The sequence below is a fragment of the Halyomorpha halys genome, unplaced genomic scaffold (genome assembly GCF_000696795.3).
Source record: "Halyomorpha halys isolate HHAL.00 unplaced genomic scaffold, Hhal_1.1 Scaffold71.1, whole genome shotgun sequence".
Classification (NCBI taxonomy): Eukaryota; Metazoa; Arthropoda; class Insecta; order Hemiptera; family Pentatomidae; genus Halyomorpha; species Halyomorpha halys.
Window position 1 is genome coordinate 2091809 of NW_027107476.1, and position 14767 is coordinate 2106575.

At 29.6% G+C, this 14767-nt stretch overlaps 1 protein-coding gene across 3 annotated transcripts in view; it reads right to left on the bottom strand.

The window, feature by feature from the left end:
* Positions 1-14767, bottom strand: part of Cad96Cb (protocadherin Fat 4-like Cad96Ca) — a 194479-nt gene that overhangs the window by 3283 nt on the left and 176429 nt on the right. For all 3 annotated transcript variants that reach the window (XM_067045825.1, XM_067045823.1, XM_067045824.1), the window contains 12 exons: positions 9627-9713; positions 8624-8754; positions 8479-8544; positions 8302-8391; positions 7960-8067; positions 5329-5430; positions 5113-5238; positions 4769-4859; positions 4572-4681; positions 4222-4398; positions 3227-3364; positions 2286-2485 (listed from right to left, as the gene is read on the bottom strand). In XM_067045825.1, coding sequence (XP_066901926.1) covers positions 2286-2485; positions 3227-3364; positions 4222-4398; positions 4572-4681; positions 4769-4859; positions 5113-5238; positions 5329-5430; positions 7960-8067; positions 8302-8391; positions 8479-8544; positions 8624-8754; positions 9627-9713 — 1426 coding nt within the window. The remainder of the gene's footprint in view (positions 1-2285; positions 2486-3226; positions 3365-4221; positions 4399-4571; positions 4682-4768; positions 4860-5112; positions 5239-5328; positions 5431-7959; positions 8068-8301; positions 8392-8478; positions 8545-8623; positions 8755-9626; positions 9714-14767) is intronic.

Genomic DNA, 14767 nt, shown 5'->3' on the forward strand with positions numbered 1-14767 from the left:
ATATTTTTTTGTGGATCTATAGGATCAGTTAATAATTCAATTTTATAATAATACATCTCTCGGCGATGTTTCGCAACTTTATTGTTTGCATAGTCATGCTCTACAATGAGAAAAAACACAGTTTTTTAGAACATACATTCTCTCCAAATAATTGTCACAAAACTACAAATACATAGTGCAATCTCTGAATAATGAATATTAAAATCAAGATATGGTTTAATACAAATATTACTTACAATTCTCAACTGCAGTTCTACATTATGAATGCTACCATCTTCAGATTTACGGAAGGACTAAAAACGGTTTTGAAATGTAGGCAAGGTGTGTTTAGGTTCCTCACATGTACTTCTTTGTTTCCAGTAGGTAATCAGTCTGTTATTGTTTTGTCTGTTTCTATATTATGTTGTTAATTGTGTCTTTATGTATTTATTATGTTAGAATAGCATGAATTTAAATTTTGTACATCTGATTTTTTTTAATGGCTTGACTCTTATGTTTTTCTATAGTGATCATTTCTTTTTTAAATTTCGCTTGAAGTTGTTTTTTTCATGATGTATGATTTTGGTGATTTCAGTGCATCAAATTTAAATTTATGTCCTACTTGTCTAAAATATGTAGTGAGAGCTGTTGTGATACAACCCCAACAAGCCTGACCAAACATGCAGTTTTTCAAACATCGAGAAAAAAACAACTTCAAGCGAAATTTAAAAGAAATGATTACTATAGAAAAACATAAAAGTCAAGCCATTAAAAAAAATCAGATGTGCAAAATTTAAATTCATGCTAATGCCGAATTCAGTCCTTCCCTAAATCTGAATATGGTAGCATCATAATGTAGAACACACTGCAGTTGAGAATTATAAATAATGTTAGTATTAAACCATATCTTGATTTTAATATTTATTAGTCAGAGATTGCACTATATCATTGTAGTTTTGTGACAATTATTTGAAGAGAATGTATATTCTAAAAAACCTTTTTTTTCTCATTGTAGGGTATGACTATGCAAACAATAAAGTTGTGAAATGTCGTCAAAAGATGTATTATTACAAAGTTGTATTATTGTCATGTTGAATGTATTAGTCAGGAAAAAGTTATCAATATATATATGTATATATATATATTTTTTTTTTGTCGATTGGCTCTGCAGACCTAGTTGATCTTTGGCCTGCCAAACCAATCTTCTCTACACTTGCCTGTCTGGGGCAACTGCTTTCCAGTTTGTTGCCTACAGTTCTTTTGCATCTTTGTTGATCCTGTCTATCCATCTGGTTTTTGGCCTCCCACATGATCTCTAGCCAACTATAGTGGTATTCATTGTTGTGTAGAGGCATCCTGATGGATTTCTTCGAGCCACATTTCCTGCCCATTAATACAGTCCTATTTTCTGAGGTTAGTTGCAGATTTTGTAATAAAGTATTTTTTACGAGATCGGGTTATTAGCTCTACGCCAATCCTCCAACTAGAACTATATCTCTCTATCTATATCTATATCTCTCTCTCTCTCTCTCTCTATATATATATATATATATATATATATACATATATATATTACAGGACATGATTACCTTCAGCAGCACTTGTGCAATACTCAATTCATTTTGATGATTCTCATCCTTAACAAAGGAAATGAATGCTACATATACAACTGTCTACATGACAAGTGTCTGGCTCTTTAGAATATCATGGCCATATTTTTTTATTCCGACAATCATTATTCCAAAATAACATAGTATTTCTGGGCTACGAAATACGAATAACAGTATTTTCAAATTTTGTAACCCCAGCATAATGTTAAAAAATAATAAATAATTACAATCTTCGATTTTTAGTGGGAAAATATCAGACAACAGACCTACTTAAATTTGATAGAACCTAATTTTGAACTGTTAATTGTTTCTTTAATTTTATTGCAAAAAATTACTTTGATGCACTGCCTGAGGATACTCTGTAAAAGCTTTTCTAATATGGATAGTATTTATAAACTAACTATTTATTAAATGTATAAATATACATAGAAGATATGATTGTAAGTATAAACAGTTATGGAATATATTTTTGTTTTTAATTTAGTTTAATTTAAACTAACGATATTCTATGATAAAAAAAACTATAAAACGTTAATGATTTTCTTTTAATTGACATTAATTTTCTTGTTACTATGCGTTATTCTGAGTTTTTTAACAGTTAAGGACAAAAATTTTTAAAATTGAGTACCTAATTTGCTTTGTTTATCTTTGCAAACCATGTTACAACATAAAAGAGAAAAAAAATGATCAAAATACCTAGCAGCAGAACCATGAAGTGCCAAGCTGACTTTGTCACCTTTGTCTCCATCTGCCACTTCAACCCTCCCAACAGGGATGTCCCTAGCTTCACCTCCTGACCCAAGTTCTGGCACAAAGAACTCGTACTGAGGGAACCTGAATCTGGGATCCCAATCATTCACATTCAGAACGCTGATATTTACAAAGGCACTTGCATTCTGAAAAGCAATGAGGTCACATATAAAATTAAAACTAGTAAATATTCATGTAAAACTCAGAGGAAAATAAGCATAAAGAATAGTTAAGCATAAGCATGTTTATTTCTCAAAATTTGAAGATCACATAAAATTTATTAAAACAAGAATAAAATTACTCATTCTCATAAAAATACTCATAGGTTTTTGCAATTTTTTAATATTAAACGTTTTCCATAAAAAAAAAAAGAGTCAAAACTGAAAATAATAATGAATCTGGATGCAAAATCCTTTGTAAAAAAAATAAATCGGTCTATTTTTATAATAAAATACATATTAATCTTTTTTTCATCTGAATTTCTCTATTATTTATCTGTAAGCAATATGGTAAACACATTTTTTGAAGTCAATGAGAGGAATTTAATTAAAGACATTCAAGTATTTCTTTTTTAATTATGATTATTTTCTGAATCTATATTGTTCTTGCATAAAATAATTTTTCTTCTCAAAAATTAAGTGTAATATCAAATGGCCCCAGACATTTGTAATGTCTAATATACTATAATAATATTTATAATATGTAAAATAAAGTAAATAGTTAATTATAATGAAAATTTACTGGATGTAAATCCATATTGTCTCTGATTATTATTGATTCCAAAGCAGTAATAAAATGTATGCAATAACTAAGCTTAAAATAAAATTTTAGTTTTAAATTCGTAATTGAACAAATATTATTACGATAGGAATAGAATTTTTCTTTACCTGCATGCCATCGGTAGCAAAGACTTGAAATATATAGGTGTCTTCACTTTCATAATCAAGATGTTTCTTTAGTATAATATCACCAGTCGGCAGAACACCAAACATATCTGCGTGCTTGTTTAGGGAAAAGCGTAGCCTCTATTAAAAAAAAAAATTGTTTCATTTTTAACAATCTATTATTCTTACATAAAAAAATAAACAGTTTAATAGAAAATGACAATAAAAATACTACATTTAACAAGTTAACTAAGATAAGAAGGACAAAGAAACCATGATAAGACCCATGAATTTATAGGTGAAAGAAAAACAATTGAAAATTTATGATCAATTTCTGAAACATCAAGGGGGAATGAATTTATTAATTATAAGGGTATGAAGTATGATGAGCTACTTATATCTGAAATTTTGACTATAAAACTTATTTTGATATTTTGTAAAATTTAAAAATTTTGGTCTGAAAATGATGTTAGATTAAAATATTACTATGTACAGAATCAGTTATTATATAGCACCACTCTAATTAAATGAATAGGTTTAGAGTTAGGAACAAAATAAGTTTTCAGTTATTTAGCTAAAATAATAGTTATTAATTGGGTACAACTAACTTTTTTCAATTAAATGTACTTTTTAACTAGTTCCATAAAGATCTTATACAAAATTAAGAAAGAAGTACTAATTAAGAACAAATTTAGTTGAATGTGTATTTATGAAAAAGAAACAACTAATAGTTTTAATTGACAGTGTTATTCAATTACAAAATTAATTAACTATTCCCAACATTATTCTACACTTAATTGTTCACTTATTAATATAAAATAATTGTCGGACAAATTTGTATTGAAATACTAAAAAAATATTAAGAAAGCAGGAAATTTTTCATGAAAAAACAGAATTGGGCCAGGTTTTTATATTTTATTTCTTTAATTTTTTATCACACACCCACTTTTTTTTGGAACTATTATTAATAATTGAAATTTAAGGAAATAGTTATAAACCTTATCTCTGTGCCGATTTGTAATCACAGTCAGAAGAACACTATTAAGAGGAACATTTTCTAAAACACCAGCTAAATAATGGCTCTGTAAAAATTGTAATTCCTTTAATGATGTTCCTGGTCGGCTCACTGTGAGGGTAGCAAGTGCGTAGCGATCTCTGTTGTCACTTTGAGTTGCCTGGTAACAATATTTTAAAGAAATTAATTTAAATCCAGTTTAATGATTGGATTAAATTCATCAATTTAATATTTTATGTTGTTGTAAATATTTTTTTTAAATCAACAAAATAAAAAATAAATCTTGAAACCCAAATCGACAATTTATATTATAATTTTTAGAAGAGTACTTACTCTGACAACAAGTGTTGCTGGTTGAAGGAGTTCGTCTTCTGGAATCAATTTTTTAATCGTTACTCTTCCTGTAGCTTGGTCGATTTCAAAGAACCTGTAATCGCTCCCAGCTGCAAAAGGGCAATTAATGAGTGCTGATTAGTTTTTTTATGATTAATAAAGAAATATAAGTGGATAATATATTATCATTATCTTACCTGAATTGAATGAATAAAATATGGGAGCTCTAATACCCACATCTTGATCTACTGCCGATATCTCTTTTGGTTTTATTGTTAAAATAGTTCCCTTGAAAAAAAATAAATAAAATTATATCTCTAATGGTGCAATAAATATGTTTTTTAACTGTTATTACTTATGTACTTTTTTAAGCGAATAAATAATTATTTTAACTTTTTATATCTTTTTTTTTCTTCATTTGTGTAGGATTTATTTATTTTTACCCTTTATTATTTGCATTTATAATGCCTTTGTATTCTGTATGTAATCCAATTAAAAATTCTATTTTTCTATTGAGATTTATAAAATAAATTATATTTACCACAGATGCATGGTCAGGAATAATGGCTGAATATCTTTCATCCATAAACCTAGGATTTTGGTCATCTGCATCAATCACATTTACATAGAGCGATGTGTCCGAATATTGGGGTGGATTACCTTGATCCTGAAAACATTTATAGATTGTATTTCTTTATCTTATAATAATTTACTCAACTGATTTACTGACCAGATATGCATTTAATAAGTATAATACCTGAGCACGAATAGTTAAAGTAAAGTTGGGTAATGTTTCATAGTCCAAAGGCTTTCGTAGGACTAGAGTACCTTCTAACCCATTTACAAATACAAAATGGTCCTAAAACATAAACATACCATTAATGAATAAATAAATAATATTATGTTTCCAGAATTTCAAAAAACATTAATTTAAATTGTTGGAATATTTATGGAGTATGTTTTTAGGAAATGATTTTGAAATATCTATTTTTTGTCACCATTTATCTAAAATCTTAACATTTTAAACTTGTATTTAATGTTGAGTTACTATAGTAGAGCAAGTATTGAATGCTAGATAGACAGGAATTTCTTTTAAATCTTGTTATTTAAAAAGCCGACTGAAAATGCAAGATTCAATTTTATTTTATTTTGTTATTGAAGTCTCTGTCTGTTTTTTATGAATCAAACATTTATTATTTGATGATTATTCAGATAAAAGCAATTCTAATGAATCTCTAGAATGTGAATCATAATATAAAAAATAATATTTAGTCACTCAAAAAAAAATGGCATATGTTATTTATTTTAAAACTATAGTAAATATATTTGGTTCATTGAGTGCAGGTTTTCTCTATTGATTTATTTCCATAAATTATCGTTAAGTTCTATTGCTAGCAAGGGTAGTTACCCGTTTTTGTAAGAATTAAATGTGTCCCAAATGATTATGAAGATAATGAGGTGTAGATAGTTGACCGTAGATTAATGCTTGGAGAAGTTTGTCGGGGGGTGTGGTCAGCAAAGAACAACATAAATAAACAAAACCATATTTATTTATTTTATGCCGACGTTTCGACCTGAGTAGTAAATAAAGTATTTTTATACAATTAGAAGCTTCCCCAGTCAATCACAAAACAGATAAACAAAACTTATCCCTAGCCTATTCCCAAATAGTTAATTTATTAAAGCACCCATAATCCATTTTCTTTTATCAATCATTATCTATTTTCAATTTTATTGTTTATATAAAAATATGTTTTATTCTTATTAATTTGTATTCATAATTTTTTGACCTTTGGGCTCCGTATTTTTTACATGTCACTGGTTTTATGTTTTTCTTTTAAACTATAACTTGACCTTTTTATCATTAGTATTTCATATCAACTGTTGTCATAACGGTCTTTCTTGACAGTTACATTTCGAACCTTAGTCTAGTAGCTCACTCTAGCGGAAATCTCAAATAAACTCTTACATCAGTCAGTTACCAACCTGCCTTCTACGCCACAACGTAAGTCTCCCTTCTCGTTCTCATATTTGTTACATTATTCTTTTCCTTTCTCCATATACTACCTTATCCTATTGTGTATATATAAATATATTTATATTTATAGTATAGGTATATAAGTTAATACTCACAATGTAATTCAGATATAAGCCACTCACTATTTTTCATTGTTTGTCATAATGTTCAATTTGTAGATTCCATTTATTTATTTAATTTTTTCAATTTTTAGACACTACTTACATATATATTATACATATCTTCTTACCTACATGATATTATATTTCATCTGTCACTGCTTTCAATTTACTACCATACAATTCCACAAATACCAATCAATTAAAATTTTGTACTATTCAATTATCAGTTATCAATTTTTATCATTTATGATTTAATTCAATATTTTGGTATAATTCTAAATTTGTTTGTATACTATTCATTTTCAATTGTATGTTACTCTAAATGTTGTTGTTATCTCTTAATGAAGACCTGAAACTCAGGTCGAAACGTCTGCATAAAATAAATAAATATGGTTTTGTTTATTTATGTTGTTCTTTGCTGACCGCACCCCCTCCCCCCCCCCCCGACAAACTTCTCCAAAGATTATGAAGATACTTTTGTAGTGATACGCTACCTGCTGGTCAAGACTGTAAATATTACAGCCGCTTAAACCATTATAGCTTCCAGCAAAGATGAAGAGCTCAGTTCGTTTCACCTGGGAGCACCATCTTGTATTCTCTAGCCATTTATTGTGTTCATTTGTGACTGAAGACATTCAGTATATTCTTCCAACTCTTTTTTTTTTGTATGAAGAGTCTTATTTCATGCTAGTTCCCTGTTGGTCATCTCCTCCTTCTTCTACCTGTTATCCTTTTGTAGGACCCGTTGGCTAACTGGGCTCGCATACCTCCTTCGTACTTACAGGAATAGTACCCGGTAGAACGAGGTTACCATGCTAAGAGAAATTACAGCTGTCACCCTGTAAATCTGATCCTATCTCTTCACCTCCTAATCAATTACCTTACCTACGTTGTTGAGGCCTTCTGGTCAAGAATACCTAATATTATCTATTGATAATATAGCATAACCTGATATAATATAACATAATCACCTCAACACTTTTTACATATACACTTATTTTTAAAGGAACTGGCTATAACTTCCCATCTACAACGATAAGATGCTTTTAGAACTTGAAATAGCTTCTTACTGGTTATCGTGTTACTATAATGACTTTATGTTCAACTAGTGTGGCTATTCAAGCTTTAAAGTAACTGACAACTTATGTAATACCTAATTAATATTTTTAAAAAAATAATCTCTTTAGAGATTTTTTAGCAATATTAATTTTTTGGAAGTTAACTATAAAATAAATAAATAAAAAATTACTGAATTCGGTCCTGGGAGAACAGTATACTGTACAGTTGAGAAAGGCCCTTGCTGATCTTTATCCCTGGCTCTAACACCTTGTAGAACACGGGTTCCGACTACAGTTACCTAAAAACAATAAATAAACATGAAAGATAATATAGCTGTATATAAAAATAATTAATGAAAATTCTATGAATACTATTAGCAAGTCTTCATTGAAAATATTTCTCGATCCATAATTTGAAAATAAAATAAAATCAGCTACAGTGTATAAATACATTAGATTTTGATTATTTTGGTTTCTATGAAAGATTAAGTTGAATGTAAATTGTTAAGATTAGAATATTCAAATTAAAATACCTCTGATATGTTCAAAATATAAGGGCCATTTTCGAATTGTGGTGCATTGTCATTAACATCCATTACTCTAATGTTTACTGGGATTTTAATCTGTGGACAAAAATAATGTTTATATACATTTTTAATATAATTTTAGTAATAATTTAAATAAATATTTGTCGCATTTAATATACTTACAGGATCTGTCGAACCTTTCGGTGTACACAGGATATGAATATATACAGATGAGATCCCATTTTCACCCTGATTGTTAAAAATATAAATATTGTAATTAATTGTTCAAACAAATGATTTATTACAAATCATGAATATTTATGCCTACCTCCTTGTCTAATTTTTTTATTAGCGTCAAATTTTTGGTCCCTGGTTCTATAACAACTGGACTATCTACCTCTTCTAGTCTTAGCTCTATGTTACCCCTTGGGCCCACCTCACCATTTATCCTTAGACTACCTATAAAATCGAAAATATGGTCTATTGAAAAAAGATCAGTTGTTAACAAAATAAATAGATGTTGAACAGCTTCAACTGAAATTAATGTTAACTCTTGTTATACTTACTATCAAGACTATATGGTAATAAATCGAATTTGGTTCTGAATATTTCTGTTAATTTAAAATTGGGAAAAATATTACAAAGTTAATAATAAAATATAATGTAATGATGCATGATAATGCCATAAAAGATAGTCTATATAATTTTGATATATCTTTCAATGTTGTTGAATCGTTCAATGTTGTTGATAAGTCTGTTTTAAAGATGTAAGTCTTAAAGAAATATTTTTATTCAACTTTTATCAAGCATGAAAAAGTAGTAGATTTTTTTATAAATAGTAATCTATTTGAAGCAGTTTCAATAAGAAGGAATACAAAAAAAAAAATTAAGTAAAGATAACAATTAATTGATACTTAAAACACTGTAAGGAAAATTAACTTTTTTTTTCTAAATTATGGTCAATAGGTACTCATATTTCTACTATCAACTTTATTTTTTCAAGAACTAAAAAAAATCAAGTAATTAGAGCTTATGTTACAAAAAAAAGATTTCTAATCCTTTTTGTATAGATTATTTATTATTATTATTTGTTGGTACTACATCTACAGTTATCCTTTCCTTTTATAATTATAAAACAATATTAAAAAACTTTAATTATTAATGTTCAATTCTCAATCTAACTCTCTGAAAGTAACTTCTAAGAAAACTTATATTAAAACAATTATTGATATAAAATAACTAAATAAATAAAAAGAAGAAATGTTCTTTGATCTGATTATATAATCCTGGCAAAAATCAAATAAATATAGGAATAAAATTCATTCAATTACCTATGAGGGAACCAAGGGGTAGATCCTCGCTCGCGAAGAAGTTTTCGCCTGAACCGCCATTTTCCAGGTAACATCTGTTGTCTAAACCTGTAACAAATAAATGATAGAATTATTGAAAACAACTTTTTCATTTGAATGATATTAACATATATTTATGGGTTAGTATGTACTCTGTCAGCATGTATTATGTGTTCTGTGTAAAGCTTAGACCATTTTTGATGGAATTTTAAAGTACGAAAATAATATATTGACAAATGGTGATTGGTAGTTTTTTTAAAAAAGTTTTCATGGTATGAATATTTAAGTTTCTTAAATATATTTCAAAAGGTATTTCATTAATAGTTGAAGCACTGCTTCCTATGAGTTATGGTCATCACATTTAGTCATGTGGTTTTAGGTGATAATGATGATTCTAAGGAACTATGTTTTAAATTTTTAAACTGGAAACAAAGTTTGGTTTCCAAAAGGTTACTGAAGGTGAAATGCCTAATAAATTAATGATCTGGGCGGTCACTTTACATAAGTAGTTTCAAATACACGAAAACAGATGAGCACTGATTAGTGTGCTTTCCCTAGAGCTAGCAGAACCATGTGATTACCATCAGCTGAAGGCATCGCCTAATCGTAGCGACGATTAGTCAGGCCTTCGATGGCCATACGTTGTTGGCAGTTCTTCAGCCAGGACGTGACCATTGGAACTGACCAATCTTTTGGATTACAGGTCTTGGGCAACTCGAGAAACGGCGAAACTGTCACAAAGGGTGCATTTACATGTCAGTTGTATGACCTTAGTAAACTTAGAAAGGAGTCATTAAGTTTTACAACAATGCACTGCGATCGATTACGTAAGTCATTACTACTTGTCGTGCTGTAACATAAGTTCTGTGTTTTCGTTACGTCTTGTGCCAAAGTTGTCTCAAATTTGTTACTACTTCCAGACAATCCTTGATCATCATTCCCCTGCTGCGTTTTTTCTGCTGCTGCTTTTTTCCCAGCGGTAAAACCTGAGAAATATTTGTCACTTACATTCATTTATGCTATTATGTTTATGTACAATAAAAATATTTTAGATGTGATTTCAAATCGAGGCATACAAATACTTGAATCAATCATCATTAAAAATGTAAGAATATTCACCTAAACATAGATAACTCGAAAATAGAGATTTTTTAAACATGTAAATTGAGCTGAGATCTCAATTATTTAGAGATTATGCCCAGTCATCATGCCAAGCCGAAAACGTAATCAAGTGGTAGAAGAATTTATCGAAATATATTGATCGGAATCTTGTCTGTGGCGGGTAAAAAGTAAATTGTACCACGACCGTGAAAAGAGATAGTACAAGAGCCCAAGAGGAGAAAAAAGGCGGTTATTTCACCCCAATTTTTGATCACTTTAATGAAAACTATGTATAATTACTAGTGAAAATTGATGAGTCTGCCAAGTATAGGCAGCGGAAATAAAAAATGGCGGCTGTTTCTAAGCGATAAAAAAAACTAATTTTTCATTCGGAGCTCTATATCTTAAAAAGTAGGAACAACACAACAAAACTTAAGAGAACCTCATTTAAATATGAGCCCTAAAAGAGTTATTTACGTTACGTAGTTCTCGAGATACAACTTTTTAAAAAGCAACATTTCATAAAAATGTTGTATGGGACGTACTGAGAGATCAGTACTTAGTGAATTTATTTTGAAAATTTATATATCAAAAACCATTTGACGTACAGATATCTATTAGCACTCAAATTAAAGCTAGTTTAGTGAGCTATAAAGTAGTTTATAGTGTTTATCTTCGTAGGAGTTATAGTTTTCATAAAATTTGCTAATATAAATTGATTTCCTTTATAGTTGTTCGGACAAATTTTAATTTGCCAAATTTATATTCATATGTGAATATCATAAAAACTACTACCCCTATGAAGATAAGTGACATAAACTACTTTATAGTAACTTAAATTACCTTTATTTTGAGTCTTGGCAGACATATGTGCGTCTTATGGATCGAGAGAGATATTCTTGAAAAAATCCAACATTTTATACGAACAACTAGAAATTGACATTGTGTGAGTTTATTTTGTCAAATATCATAAAAACTACTATTCCTACAAAGATAAACAATATTAACTATATTATAGTAAATTTAACTAGCTTTAATTTCATTGCGGGCAGACGCCTGTACGTCCAATAGTTTCTGAAATGAAGTTTTTCATAAATCAAACTTGTTGTCTGAAGAACTATAAATCAATTTATTTTAGCATATATCATGAAAACTACTATTCCTATGAAGATAAAGGTCATAAACTTCAATAGTCCATCATACTAGCTTTAATTTGAGTGCTAATACACATCTGTACGTCACATAGTTCCTGAGATATAGATTTCTAAAATAAATTAACTAACTACTAATTTAGTAGATTTTTAAGACATTTTGCTTTTTAAAAAGCTATATTTCGAGAACTATTGTACGTAAATAGTTCTTTTAAGGCTAGTATTTCAGCAAATTTACTGTTCTTTAAATAATGTGCTCTTAGGTTTTCGAGTGTTGTTGGTAGTTTTTAAGATATAGAGCTCCGAATGAAAAATTAGTGTTTTTTAAGGTTTTGAAACAGCCGCCATTTTTTTGGCCTATACTTGGCAGAGTCATCAATTTTGACTAGTAATGATACATAGTTTCCATTGAAGTAATCAATAATTGGGGTGAGATAACTGGCTTTTTTTTTTCTTCCCGGCTCTTGTATTTAGAGATGCAGCCAATAAAACTTGTGATTAATGTGCGATCGTGTCATCTTCTTGTTTGCTTGCCATCTCTCGACTCAGTTAAAATTTTACGGTTTGCCGTAGCATGTGATCCAGGCTGCACAGGTATGCTTTTCCGGTTTACCTGACAGGTATATCGTAATGTGTTTGCCGGGCTTTACAAAATTCTTTTATTGAATAGATAAATATGTTTAAATAATTGACAAGATTTCACTATACTTCACTTTAATTTGTAAGTAAGAAATAAGTCATGTTTTTAAAAATATATTTAGTAAGATTCAAAGCTTTATTAATACTACAATTAAATTATAATTAATTAAACATAACTTGTGAAGAATCTGTCATTTGATAGCATCCCGATGAGAGTTCTACATAATAAGATACCAAGGCCATCTTCTTTTCAGAATCATCCCGAATTAAATGGAAAGCAAGATTAGAAACTAGCGGGTTCGAGTTGGTCTCGCGTTTATAATGGATTCATGGATATCTATTTCGGGCCAAATCACAAATCATGGGACATTAAAGATAGTTTTATTTGTTTGCAAAATAAGTAGCATTGAAGATTGGATTCGGTAGGAATTTTATGGCTTATTAGAGCCACTAAGTTCAAAAACAAATAGCTTCGATTAAAGTCATGTAAATGAGCTCTTTGTTATAAATTGGAAGTTCAGACTGTTTGTTTAGTAACTATCGGTGTTTGGAAATCGTCGTATCTTGAAGGTGCCAAGTTAGTCGTTTGTTGAGTTGAGTTTCTAATCAGATTAGTGAAATATTATCAAAGTATCTATAGACAATATTCTACATACCCCTGATACTCCAGGAGAGGATGTCTCAAGCTTATGATGGAAGATTTAAGAACTTAAATTAAACTTTTATTCCTTTGGACACGCTCGTCTCTAACGAGTAGGGATTTTTATGATATTTGACAAAATAAACTCACGAATTGCTAATTTCTAGTTGTTCGTATAAAATGTTGGATTTTTGAAAAAATATCTAGCCATAAGACGCACATATGTCTGCCAACACTCAAAATAAAGGAAATTTAAGTTCCAATAAAGTAGTTCAAGACACTTATCTTCTTAGAGGTAGTAGTTTTTATAAATATCCACATATGAATATAAATTTGGCAAATGAAAATTTGTCCGAACAAGTATAAATCAATTTATTTTAGCAAATTTCATGTACACTATTACTCCAACGAAGATAAACATCATAAACTACATTATAGCTGATTAAACTAGCTTTAATTTGAGTGCTAATAGACATCTGTATATCAAATGGTTTTTGAGATATCAATTTTTCAAAATAAATTCACTAACTACTGATCTTTTAGTACGTCCCATACAACATTTTTATGAAATGTTGCTTTTTAAAAAGCTATATCTCGAAAACTATCTAACGTAAATAGCTATTAGGGCTCATATTTTAGCAAATTTGCTCACATTTAAATGACGTTCTCTTAGGTTTTCTTGTGTTGTTGCTACTTTTTAAGATATAGAGCTCCGAATGAAAAATTAGTTTTTTTTATCGCTTTGAAGGAGCCGCCATTTTTTATTCCCCCAACCTATACTTGGCAGACTCATCAATTTTGACTATTAGTTATACGTAGTTTTCATTAAAGTGATCAAAAATTGGGGTGAGATAACTGCCTTTTTTCTCCTCTTGGGCTCTTGTACTATAAGTACTGTTCTAGATTTTAAATTAACAAAATCATGAATTACTTATTAAAAGTCTCTTAATTTAGTAGATTAGGTTATATCAACATCGGTAATAAACTGATCAATCCATACTTGTGAACAACATCTAAACAAACTTGTAAAAGGTTGTTTTATTAATTGACCGAAATTGGCCACTGCTTGGTCTACTCTTCGGTATTGGGCGATCAGGCTCTTTAGTACTGCTCTCCGAATTTCGATCTGATGTTGAACTTTATCTATTGACACAATAGAGCGTTGAAAATTTCATCATTTTATTTATACCAGTATCAATTTTGTTTGTATTTCATCTACTGAAAACATCTGAATTTCAGTCGTTGTTTTTTTTCGTAGAACCTGTTGTGAGAAACTTCACAATCAGTATTAAGTCATGACCAAAAGAACGTCTCTAGCGATAGGCAAACGAATCTTTTAGGATTTAAAAAGGTCCAATACGACCGAATTGGGAGCGAATTTTATCGAATTACCGGTTGACCTTTTCATGATATCAAGAGTACCAGCTAACCGACTCCCAGGTAAGGCGATGGGATCGTTTTCATTTACAGCCGCCGAACCTTTCCACCTTCACCAAAGTTCACGGCTCCTCACGAAGCAATTTACTACCGCCTTATAGGCGGGGAGCCCCTAGCTCGAAGATCGGTAAGTGGTCCCGGTTAGGCCGTGAAAA